The sequence below is a fragment of the Rhinatrema bivittatum genome, chromosome 13 (genome assembly GCF_901001135.1).
Source record: "Rhinatrema bivittatum chromosome 13, aRhiBiv1.1, whole genome shotgun sequence".
NCBI classification, from domain to species: domain Eukaryota; kingdom Metazoa; phylum Chordata; class Amphibia; order Gymnophiona; family Rhinatrematidae; genus Rhinatrema; species Rhinatrema bivittatum.
The window spans coordinates 27,164,301-27,177,693 of record NC_042627.1 but is presented as its reverse complement, the minus strand read 5'-3'; the positions used below and the strand labels follow the sequence as shown (position 1 = coordinate 27,177,693).

The following is a 13,393-nucleotide window of genomic DNA, read 5'->3' as shown; positions in this document are numbered from 1 at the left end:
TGAGAAACCTACCATTCAGATCAAACTGTGACTGCCTGTGTTTCTGCTAGGACTTCTAATTATTGTACATTTATTCCATCAGAAGTATTATAATGTGTGCACATTGTAACAAAGGCACTTGTAGCTTCCTTCTCAGGTGGGTCAGTAAAATTGACAGATTACAAACGATAATACACATGTTCTATTAGTCTTAAAAAAAAAAAAAAGACATACCCAAAAAGAACAACTAATAGGCATGAAACATCTCAATACAAATTTAAACAAAAGGATGTCAGCAAATAAGGAACACTTTTTAATTTTTGAGAGGAGGGCTCGTAATTTATGGTTGAGATTTACATGTCTGGACATGAGCAAGACCTTTCAGATTAGCGACATTTGAATGTTTCCCCCAATGCAAGAATTCACTGAAACATCAGCTGATGTCAATGCATTTCTCTTCGGAAGTGAGAGGGCAGTTATTTTTTTAAATCACGTGATATTGCTATATGCCTCACTGTTCTATGGTCATTGATTGAGTAGAATGCTTTTATTTACAAAAGACAATGTATTTTTTAATTTAAAAAAAAATACTTTTTTGAGATAACATGGAATGTGTTTTATATGCACTTGTGATAAATGATTAGGTAGCCCAGGTTGTCCTCTTTTTAGATCATGCTTCGCCATACAATAGGACTTAAAATTTCCCAGCTTGCTGACATCCCTTTGTTTAAATTTGTATTGAGAAGATTCTTGCCTATTAGTTGTCCTCTTTGATACTATCTCTATTTTTTAATAAGAATAATAGAACATGTGTACATTTTTCATTTAACCAGTTAATTTTTGCAGTCCATGCCCAGTTTTCCAGTGACAGTAGCATTATCACTCCACTACAAAAGAGCTTGTGCTAATTGACGACATGGTTCCCCACCATTATATTCTACATTTGACACTATGGTTGGGTGGGTGGTTTCCGGTTTATGTATCTTATTGTATTTTATATGTTTGGATATGTTAGTGTTTTTTTTGTGCTTGTTTGATTTATTTCAATGGATTTAGAGTTGGAAATTGTGTGGTTTGTTGTTTATCTTATATTTTATTATCTCTTTATTGTAATTCAGAATTAATTTTGTAAAATGAGCATGAACATTTTTAAAATAAAATGTGGATGATTATGCTGCTTTATGTTTCGTGTAGAAGTCTCAACACGAGGCCTTGATATCGGGGTTTGGCTTCCCTACCAGTGCTTGTTTATCAGTTGGAATTGTGCCTAAGAAGCATGCATAATTTTCCTTCCTTGGATACAATCACCTTGTGTCTATCCTACCTTAAGGCTGATGCCCCTTGTGTTTCACTCTCTAGAGAGAGGAAGGAATCCATTCTAAACATGTATTTTCTTACTATTAGTTTATTAGATTGTGATGATAACTTGAAAAATCTGGGAATAAATGGCAACGGTCAATAAATCTGGAACTGTCATTTATTACCTACCATCTTCAGTTATTGTCTTTATCTTTGAATGAAATCCAGGAAACCATACTTGTCTTTGACTGTCATCATTATTGAAGTTGCTCACACACTGCAATTTTTCAACCTATGTGCACTGCTCAGCAACTAGAAAACCTCTTGTCATGCAGCAATGAAGATGATTGTAATTTTCCATAGATAAGCAGGCTGAATTAGCCATGCTTTATGGGACATCCTACCGGGTGATCCGACACAGAATCCTCTCAACAAATACAGAGCCTTGACTCTGTGCGCCTGCATGGATGTTCCCACATGATTCTCCTCTCCCGTTCAGTTTCCGTTTTTCCACAGCAGCTCATGGTCGCGCTGCTCTCACTCGTGCCTAAAACATTTTTTCTCGACAACTTTGCACACTCTTGGTGTACCCCAAAAAGCACTTTTAAGTACTCATACAACCCATCTGGATCGTATGCCCCGACCCACAGATCAACACAGTTGCTAACAACACAAAAAAAGAAAAGACCTACCCCAACTAGAAGATCCTCTTTGTTGGATCCTTGACCAAAAAGTAAGTGCTCAGGTGAACCTATGAAAGGTTCGAAGGATTTGGGCGATAAAAGCCCAAAACTCCTGGATATCTCCAAAAAACCCTCAAAAACAGGGTTAGAGACAACGACTCGGGGCAAAGATTGAGAAAAAGCGCACGACTCAGTCTATCGACACAACAAACGCACCCAACGCATGAAGCTTATAACCAATTGAAGCAGCCTAGTACTATGGCACACCACGCATCTTCCTGCTTGACACGAGTCGAGTCGGCCAACGTGAGAATCATCAACTACTTCGCTTATAGCATCACATCAGTCGATTCATGGGAAAGACAAGGATCACATGACACGAGCATACTCTCTCAAAGAGAGATGACACGTCAGCTGAACATCACCAAGGAAGGGATCCTCTTTAACGCATTTGAAGCACCAAAATCCTAGAGGTAACCAGACAAGTGGAGACAAGATCCAGAAATTGTGTTTACTCAAGAAGAATTAGAAGGTGGTTCTGACATAGATATAGTCAACTCGCTGACAATTCTTCTTCTTTGAGAGGCACATTACACTCTGGCCTGTCACAAGTATCAGAATGTAAAAAAGAACCACTGTTGCAAGAACGTCTTGCAAAAAGGTACATATCCCACCAAGAACACATGGGCCGATGGTAATCACAAAAAAAACCGGACAGTCATCCTGTAGGCAGCCATCCTAAAGAAGGTTCCACCCAAGAGAATGTTTATAGCTTCACAAGCAATTATTCAAATATCTCATATCTTAAAGAATTTCTTCACATCACTGCCAGAATCCCCTAACAGGATTCTCCAAATGAACCTGAGGGTAATATATCCATAAGATCTTTTCATCTCCGGGAGACGATGAGACAAAGGATCCATGGATCATGGCCCCAGCCTACTGGATTTGGAACATGAAGTAAACATTCTGGCTTCCCCACCAACATCTCTGGGTTCATCAACTGAAATTCCTTCATATCTGCCAGAAAGTCCAGCTGAACAGTCTTCATCTCCCAAAGACTTAACATATTCTAAATTTACAGAGAACGTAGGCTCCTTTCTCAAGATTGACATAAAAAAATGCCAGATCCAAGGTTAGAAGTTCATGGAATATTAAAAATATTCAACATACCCTCACAACCCACTGCAGTACCTCCTCACACAGTGCTAGAGGATTTAATAGATAAATCCTGGACTTCCCTGTTCTCCACCCCTACCATCTCTAGGAAAACAGACCTGAAATTTAGATTACGTAAATTCTCAACACAACTACCACCTGCTTCAGTTGTTGTGGCATCAGCGATTAAGAAAGCAAAGAAAATGAGGCTGTACTCAAATACACCCTGTTGTGTCCATCGGTGCTAGATGGCTTCGCCCCGTTTGCCTCACCTCATTCATGGCTCCTCTCGCTTACCTAGGAAAGATGGCTACCGCCGCATCTACAAGCTGACCTCTCCGGCGTCCCCGGAACGGCTATGGTGCAGCCTCCCGCCATGTACCTACCAGGGTGCGCGCATCACCCACGTCTTTATGCAACCCTTGGCGCAAACCTCGAGGGCGTTCCCCCCCCCCCCCCCCCCCTTACTGACATCACGCCATTCGGGTATAAAACATCTACTATTTTGCTAGCTCATTGAGTTAGCAAGGATTTGACTCTGGACTCAAATCCGTTCCTGTCTATGCTACTCTGCCGCTTCTGTACTGCCGTTGGAAGCTCCTTCTCTACCCTTCGGGGTAACTGCTAACCTGGGTACCCGCTCCTCGGGGGCCCTCTGCTTTATTTCAGGTGCCTTACAAGGATCAGGTACTCACTCCTCGAGGGCCTGCTCTCCCTGCCTGCACCCACTTCTACAACCTGGTGGAATCGCATATCTACTGCAAACAGCTAATGAGTACTCTAACTCTGGCTATCTCATCCACAGTACTTCCTTGCTGGGAGACCTGCTTCAGGACTTGCCAAGTCCAAGGGAGTGAGAAGGGCTCCCTCTGCCGAGGTCCCTATGTCTGCAACTACCAGACTGCCTCTACCAGACTGCGTCACTACTGCCATCTCTGGTGGAACCACTCTAGCTATATAATAAAGAACTAACTGCGTTTGTGCGTTCTGAGTCTAGTCCAGTACTGTGGCTCCTCATGGGGCTCCTCCCCATGGGCGTGGTCATCTGCCACAGTACCCAAGGATCCACCCAAACACCGCTTAACCATAACACCCCCCCAGGCAAAGACCCTAAAATATCTGGACGACTTTGGCAAAAAGATATTTCAATGTGCTATGCTAAATTCAAGACTACAATAGCACCAATTTTATATTATTCTGTACCTATTCGAATGTCTACAGGGATGGAAGCTAGGAAGCCACACTGATAAAAACATAAGAAATTGCCATACTGAATTAGACCAAGGGTCTATCAAGCCCAGCATCCTGTTTCCAACAGTGGCCAATCCAGGCTACAAGTACCTGGCAACTACTCAAATACTAAGTAGATCCCATGCTATTGATGCCGGTAATAGCAGTGGCTATTCTCTAAGACAAATTGATTAATGGCAGTTAATGGACTTCTCCTCCAAGAACTTATCCAAATCTTTTTTAAACCCAGCTACACTTAACTGCGTAACCACATCCTCTGGCAACAAATTCCAGAGCTTAATTGTGTGATGAGTGTGTGAGAATTTTCTCCAATTAGTTTTAAAATGTGCTGCTTGCTAACTTCATGGCGTATCCCCCTAGTCCTCCTATTATCAGAAAGAGTAATGGAGAAATTACTTACCTGATAATTTCATTTTCCTTAGGGGTAGACAGATGGACTCAGGACCAATGATACACAAACACAAGCTCAAATTAAATCAGACATAGAGAAAGGTTTACGCCATCTACTAAGAACAGTTTGAGGTCTCTGACACCTCTGCAAGAACGTTGGCAGCATCTATAGCTGCACGCAGAATTGTGTGGCTTAGAGCAAGTGCCATAAGAGATGACGAACATGGAAAAACTAGCTGACCTTCCTTGTAAGGGAGCCAACCTGTTTGGAGACAGGTTGAGTGAGACAGTCTCACAATTAAAAGAGCAAAGTGTAGCAGTCTCTTCACTTACATTGAACGGATAATGTTCTGTTGGCAAACGTTATTACCCATATAAACTACCTTTCTACCAACGTCATCAATATAAACCATTCATGCCTTACCAATCTCCAAGATGACAATCTCAATCGCCTCAATCAAGACGTCATCAAAGAACCCCGTGTCAGCAAAAACAGGCTCAAGGTCCTAGCCAGAAGCCTCAACAATTTTTGAGTGAAGCAAGGCCACAACCAACAACAGCAATAGGTGGAAGAAAATCCTCATCCTACCAGGAATGGTCCAACATAACATCAGACTGTACGAGGCAGCCGGTACAGCGTCCATTTTCCGCTCTGCTAAGGAAGCGAGCGCTGGCAGTCGGCCAGCGCATGCAAGTTGCTTCTGCTGCATTGGAGCAGTAAGCGAAGAAAAGAAAAAGTAGGCAAAAGGATTTAGGGGGTGGGGAGGAGAGGGAAAAAGGGAGGGAGTAAGGGTTGGGGGGTAGGGAAGTTCCCTCCCAGTCTGCTCCTTAATTGGAGCAAACTGGGTGAGGCCTGATCTTGTCGCTGCACGTACTTTTCTAAAATTAGGCACCCCTACACGCGTCATGCGCAGCCCACGGATTTTATAACATGTGCACGCGCCAGGAAGTGTGCACACCTTTTAAAATCTACCCCAAAATGTGTTGTACTAAAATTTTCGGCAGGTAAAAACAATGCATTTTCCACAGAAATGGTGTCTGAAAATTGTCCACGCTGTGTGGTGGTAAATTTGAGAGTGGTGCAAGGAAATGGTTGGTGAAGGGCTTCCAATTATGTGCACAGTCCTAATTTTCAATAGAATGTGCGTAACTTTACCTGGAAAAGTATCTGCGCAAAAAGAAGCAAAATTGATTGGGTACTTTTTTTTATTTTTATTTTTTTTTTTCCCTTCAGGCAGTTTTCAAATCTGAAAATTGGTGTACAATCTGTGGATAAAATGGACCCACCAACTTAGCACTTCTATGAGCAATTTTGAAACTTGCCCTCATGTTTGTTTTATTTAAAGTTTACATACATCACCTTCTGGTCAAAGACCAAAGCAGTTTATGACCCTTTAAAAATACATTATAACATACAATAAAAATGCCATTAGCAGCTGACTGTAATTCTGCCATATCTGTCCATACAGGATCCTCACAGCATCCAATGCCCCTTATAGCATCCACTTTTTTTCCTTATATCAAATTTTACATAGCCATCTAGTCCATAAAGATAACTTAAGAGCCTGAATAGGAGAATAACTTGCCACAGTTTATTAGCCAAACTGTCACTATAAAACATTGGTTCAGTGACTCAGCAGAGAGGAAAACTGCTCCAGTACAGAGAATAATTTCATAAAATAGGGCATGAGTTAATTGTAACAAAAATATAACTTCCAGCCCAATTTGTTACAAAGTCCATGGATCCAAGGCCTTGTAGCTAACTCTGAAAGAATAGTTTTTCCTTATGAAAATTGTCTACAGGATCCAAACTTTGCATCTCCTCCTATTCCTGTGAGCAGCAGAATGGGAGCAAAATAATGCTCAGAAATATTTGAAAATCAAATGTATGGTTTCCTGCCTCGATCTAAATATATCCCTGGGGTTACCTCTTTTTGTAATCTAGCTAAAAGCTTGCACTTTCTTAAAGCCTGCATATGTTTTTAGCCACGCTGAGGGCAGAACAGCTTTTTGACAGGGCAATCTGCCCAGTTTAATACTCCAGTTTAATATTTTTCAAGATCCTTTTCTTACTCCAAATTAAGGCAGCACAAATATCCTTGACACTCGTTGTCCACATCAGAATATTGGTGGTTAGTTTTAACTTTTGACAACTAGTTTGCCAAAGCAAATAGAATTTCATTTTGTTTTATTGAGCAAACTGCTTCATATCTGATAGAAGCAGACAATTAACTCAGTTTATCTGCTGATGCTGTTCCAGCCTCTAAACCAGATGGAATTTGCAGAGTGCCAGAAGAGAGACTTTTCTCACATTGCAGCCAGACTGTAATTTAAACTGAGTAATTGGAAAGTAAAATGTTGCATCAAAATTTACATTGCAGCATAATGTTTTTTTTTCCGGCCCAGTAGTTTCCTCCTGCTCCTTTGTGCTTCTAGCTCATTCAGAACCAATCTCTATTAGGCTATGGAGCCATAAGCCTTCACCCATGACTACCTGGGGTTTTCCCCCCATTTTATAACTTACAGAAGTATCACCATTTTGCTTCAGCTGCAACTAGGCCATCAAGTAGCAACAGGAGGAGGAGGCTTCAACTGTAGCACTCTCTTGGTATCTCAGGGGACTATTAAGCCGTGTCAATCTGTGACAGGTTTTTGAAGGAAGTCTCTAAGTGGGGTGGTTTTGTTTTTTTGTTTGTTTGTTTGTTTTTCTTTCTTTGGGTACTTACCAGGTTCTTATGGCCTGGATTGACCACTGTTGGAAACAGGATGCTGGGCTTGATGGACCCTTGGTCTGACCCAGTATGGCATGTTCTTAAATTTTTGCCTGGATATTACAAAATAAGATATTTATGCTACTTATTTGTTTTAAAAGTATTATTTGCTCTTCCAGAAAGTTCAGGATGGGATACAAAAAACATACACAGTTTTATATAAAAACAAAACAGGTAAGACAACAAAATACATCTTCATGCTACACGAATGCCTAAAGGAGAAGGTATAGGGATCATTGCAGAGTCAGTAAGAAAATAACTTATTGCAATTATTAGATCAGGCTGGGATGACGCGTGGAGTGGAAGCTGTACTATGTCACTGAGAAGCAGAAGTGTGTGTGTATGTGTTGTGGACACTGTCCTGCTGATGGAAATCCTCTCTCCTTTAGCATTCCTGATGGATATAGTGAAGTAATGTCACCTGTCAAGGTGGCAATCTTCTTTTTAGAGCATTTTTTTAATTCCTTTTTTATACAGACTATAGGGCAGCTGTTAATAAAATAGATAAGTTGGAAGTTAGATTTCTAGTGTGTTTTTTATGAAAGAAAACACACTTATGCTATTGGTTTGTCCATATTCCTCTCTGACACGTTATTTATTTATTTATATTCTTTTTTATACCGAAGTATAGCAGAGTGCCTTCACCCCGGTTTACAGTGAAACAACATCATACAATGAACAGGTTATAAATTATAACACAATATACACTTAGTTATAATATCTCGGCAGCAGCAGAGAAATAACATGTTAGAGTGAGTTACATCAGTGGCTTCACCCCCAGGTGCCCAGGAATAGCCAGAAAGTGACATACTGCAACTAAACATTTCTATAGTGCTACACAACATATGCAAACATACAAAAAGACAGTCCCTGCTCAATAGAGCTTACAATCTAAGACAAACAGGACAAGAGACTTGGGGTATTTCATAAAGCAAGACGATTAAAAAGGAAAGTTGACAATTGGGCATAAGATTTAAAAGCGGTTTCAAAAAGGCAGGTCTTTTAAACATGGCAAGAGAGGGAGCATGATGCACCAGTTCAGGAAGACTGTTCCAAGCATACGGTGCAGTAAGGTGGAAAGCACGGAGTTGGGAACTGGTGATAGAGAAGGGCACAGATAGAAGTGAATTGTCCAGTGAGCAGAGTGCACAAGGAAGGGTGTAAAGAGAGCTAAGAGAAGAGGTAGTTGGTGCTGCAGAGTTGAAGGCATTTGTAGGTGAGAAAGAGAAGCTTGAACTGTATGTGGGAACTAATAGGGAGCCAATGCAGTGACTTCAGAAGAGGGATTATGTGAGCACAGCGACTTTGGCAAAAGATAAGTCATGCAACTGAATGTAGGACAGATTACAGTGGAGAGAGTTGGCTTGCTGGGAGACCTGTGAGGAGCAGGTTGCGATATCTAAGTGAAAGGAGATGAGTGGATAAGGGTTCTGGTAGTGTGTTCAGAAAGGAAAGGACAGATTTTGTGATAAAGAAATGGCATATTTTAGCAAAGTTTTGGAGATGCATAGAGAAGGAGAGAGAGGAGTTGAAGAGGACTCCAAGGTTATGGACTGATGGGACTGGGATTATGACTGTATTATCCACAGAAACAGAGAGAGGAGGAAGAGGGTTAACTTGGGGGAAAAGTTAGAGCTCAGTCTTTGTCATTTTGAGTTTAAGATGGCGGCAGGACATCCAGACAGCAATGTCAGACAACCAGGCTGGGATCCACGACTGGATTTCTAGTGTAGAAAGGTAGATCTGGAAGTCATCAGCATAAAAATGGTATTGAAAGCCATGAGAGGAAATCGGAGCACAAAGGGAATTAGTATATAGTGAGAAGAAGGCCCAGGTCAGAACCTTGAGGCATATGAATTGATAGTGGAATGGCAGTAGAGGAGGAAACACTACCAGAGGAAATGCTAAAAGTGCTATGGGAGAGGTAAGAAGAGAACTAAGACAGGCAGAGTCCTGTAATCCAAGCAAGGACAAAAGAGTAGGTGGTGGTCAACCGTGTCAAAAGCAGCAGACAGGTCAAGGAAGATAAGGACAAAAAAGTCCTTTGGCTTTAGCCATAAACAGGTCATTGGAAACTTTTGGCAAGGGCTGTTTCGGTTGATTGCAGAGGGCGAAAACCAGACAGAAGTGGATCAAGAATGGCTTGAGATGTAAGAGTTTAAGACAGCAGCAGTGAACAGCATATTCAAGTAGTTTGTATGCAAAAGGGAGAAAAAGAGGGAATGATAGCTGGCAGGACAGGTAGAATTCAGTGTGGGCTTTTTAAGGAATGGTATGATTACAGCACTTTTGAAGGCAGCAGGAACAGTAGCAGTGGAGAGTGATTGAGGATGTGACAGAAGGGATGACTGCAGTGGAGATGGGGCTGAGGAATTGGGTGGGGACAGCATCAAAGGAACAAATAGTTTGGAGAAATAGAGAAAATGAGCAGTTTCCTCCACTGTGACCTTAGGAAAGGAAGAGAGAGTGGTGGAGGCTAGGGGAAGGGTAGAGGAAAGAAGTGGGGGAGAGGCAGGTAAATATGACATAGTTGAGAACTCAAGACTAACTTTGTGAATCTTGTCATGGAAGTAGTCAGCCATAGTCTGGGCAGAGAGTGAAGGGGAGGAAGGAGGCAAGGGAAGTTTGAGGAGGGACTTGAGCAGCAAAGAGATGGCAAGGGTTAGATTTAAGAGTTTCAGTGGACATAATAGTCTTGTTTGGCAAGTGCATTAGCAGACTGGAAAGTGGTTAACATGAATTTGAACATGTATGATGTCTGTCTGAGCACAGAATTTTAGCCAGAGACGTTTTTCAGAGCAGGCACAGGAATGTACAGTAGGTAGAGAATTCTAGGAGTGAGCCAAGGCTGGGGTTTACAGGTGCTTTACAGGATGGGTAAAAGGAGGTGCAAAAGTGTCTAAGGCTGTAGATAGTAATTGTTTTGTAAAAAGAAACTGCTTATCAACAGATTCGGATAAAGTGGAGGGAAAGAGATGAAACAGCAGAGGAAAAAATACAAGGGTCAACAGGTTGGAGATTCCTAAAGGTTTAAGTGGTGGTTGGACAAATCTATGATGTGAAAAACTATGAATTCAGTATCATGGCCCGATATTGAATGCAGAGCGACTGTCTGGGGCACCAGCTGGCAGCCACTATTTGTATGTTCTTCTCCATCCACTCTGTGTGGCCAGGTGGGTGGGGTCAGAGCTGGGGTGGAGTCAATCAGTAGTCTGGCCACAAAGAGAGGGAAGACAGGATGAAGGTGTCAGGGTTTGTTAGTGCTGGAGGTGGAAGAGAGTTATGCTTTCTATTCTCTGCAGTTTTCTCTGTCTTCCAGAGGGAGGGTTTTTTTGGGGGGGGGTTTTTCCTGGTTCTCTTTGGCTACTAGGCTGTTAGAAATTTAAACTGCTTAATACCTAGAGAAGCTTCCACAGTGTCCCACATACAAAATTGACAGTACAAAAAGCCATTCAGCTGGTTTCATAGCAGCAGGTTATAATCGGATACCATGAGCACAGCTCCCTTCAGTATTTTATGTTAACACACTTTTTTAGATTTTGTTACGCAAATAGTCACTTATGTCCTTCAAGATGTAGGAGCCTAAGTGAAGCACGGAGATGAAATGGAAGGTGTTCACTTAATCCACATATTCTTATATATGTAGGGAGGAGGAATAGCCTAGTGGTTAGAGCAGTGGACTATGAACCAGAAGACCAGGGTTCGAGTCCTGCTGTCGCTCCTTGTGACCTTGGGCAAGTCACTTTACCCTCCATTGTCTCAGGTACAAAAACTTAGATTGTAAGCCCTCTGGGGATAGGGAAATACCTACAGTACCTGAATGTAAACCGGTGTGATCTCTCAATTGAGATCGAATGTCGGTGTATTAAAAAATAAATAAATAAATAAAAAATATGTAAATGTCAGGATGGGCACTCACTGAATATTTCCAAACATGCTCCCTGGCGGGCCATTTTTTGAGATGCGAGATGTGTATCCGAATTGAATAATAGGAGATTTTTAAGCAGCCCCTGACGCAGGCAGTTAGTTTGCCGAGGGCTTCTGGAAGAAGCTAGTAGGACATTTGTAAAAAGCCAGCACGATGGCATGTTTGGTCTGAACCAGTAGGTGTTGGGAGATATTCAGTGAGTGCTTATCCTGACATTTACATATATAAAACCGTGTGGAATAAGCAAACACCTTCCATTTCATCTTCATGCCTCCCTTAGGCTTCTACATCTTGAAGGACATAAGTGATTTTATTTGCATAACAATCATGTCAGGTGCATACTCGCCTCCTCCTTCAATCCCAATGGGGGGGTGGGCTCCTAAAAAAAAAAGTGTGTGTGAAAATAAAATATTGAGAGAAATTGTGCACTTGAGATAAGATTGGTATCTGATTATAACCTGTTGCTATGAAGTCAGCTGAATGGCAGACAGGCAATCTTTATGATACCAGTATATAAATATCTTTGGGTGATCAGGTACCTCTGCTATTCCTTTTTGTACTGTCAATCAGTGTCAGAAATTTAAGTCAAACTGATAGGAAGGGGAAGGGAAGTTTCGCTGAGCTGTCACGTTATCTGTTTCGTTCTTGTATATTTTTCTTTCTTTGGTTCTTTGAAAATCATTCATAAAATGTGCTCTTAAGTTGCCATGGAATTCTAGATTTTGTTGAAACGAAGATTTCTTTTTTAATGTAGTGTTTCAATGTGCTAGCACTAAAATGACAAACTGATTTCTGGTTTTAGTTCTTGAGTTCTATTCTCCCTGTATACTTCTCTGTAAGGCTTGTAGTAGGATAAAAGATTTGGAAAACCATTTTCTTTCTTAAAATATTCCATTTCTAAAGAGACTATTGTAGCAGATCTTTTGTTAGAATGATAAAATATATTGTAGGAAAACCAATGAGGAATTATATAAATATGCAAGATTTGTGAGCTGTGAATTATTGCAGTATCTAGTACCATCTCCCTGGAATGCGGAATTCACCTGATCCACTCCCTGTATACTCTTGACAAGGCTTTGATGCTTAATTGTATTGATAATCCAATTTATTTAAATCCTTATCCTTATTTATCTGTAATCCTTTCCTTGCAGCTACCAGTGTGATGATTTTGTAGTTAATGATACCAAGCTGGGCCTGGTACAGAAAGTCCGAGAGCACCTACAAAATCTGGAGAAGTAAGTGTTATGCTGCACATCTGCCCAAAGGAGTTTAACACAGCTAGACATCTCTCTACTTTTAACTTTCTAGAATATATGGATGGGAAAAATCCTCAGCTGCTGGAATTATTTCCATGTGTCTAATGCCACGTGTCCTGTAGTGTCACAAGTACTCATAAACTGCTTCAGCAATATTTTCTATTCAAGGATTAACGGGTTGATTTTCAAAGGCCCGCACACGCAAAAATCGGGATTTATGTACGTGGCCTGGCCTTGTGCGTGCCGCGCGCATTTTAAAACGGACCCAGCCGCATTTGTAAAGCCCGATACACACACACAAGTGCCAGGCCTCTCTGAAGGGGAGGGGCGGGGGGCGGGCCAGGATAGCGCCATTTTGCGCTGTCCTGATGACTTGTGCACCAGCAACTTACTTCAGCTCCAGGTCTGAAGTAAGTTTTGAAACAAAAAAAAAAGATAGGAAAGATTTAGGGATCAGGGTGGAGAGGGAAAGAGGTAGGAAGAGTAGGGATAGGAAAGTTCTCTCCTTAATTGGAGCGGACTGGGAGAGAACTGGGGAAGGCCTGATTGTGTCGCCACGCGTAATTTACTAAAATTCACACACACCCCCACGCATGCCGCCCACATGTGCATGGGCAACAGATTTTATAACGCGTGTGCTGGCACGCACGTTATAAAATTGGCGCGTCCGCATGCTCT

The 13,393-nt window shown here is 41.6% G+C and overlaps 1 protein-coding gene across 1 annotated transcript in view; it reads left to right on the top strand.

Moving 5' to 3' along the window:
- USP3 (ubiquitin specific peptidase 3) overlaps nt 1-13,393 on the top strand; it is a 122,326-nt gene that overhangs the window by 38,015 nt on the left and 70,918 nt on the right. The window contains exon 4 of the mRNA XM_029575775.1: nt 12,611-12,694. Within this exon, the coding sequence (XP_029431635.1) occupies nt 12,611-12,694 (84 nt within the window). The remainder of the gene's footprint in view (nt 1-12,610; nt 12,695-13,393) is intronic.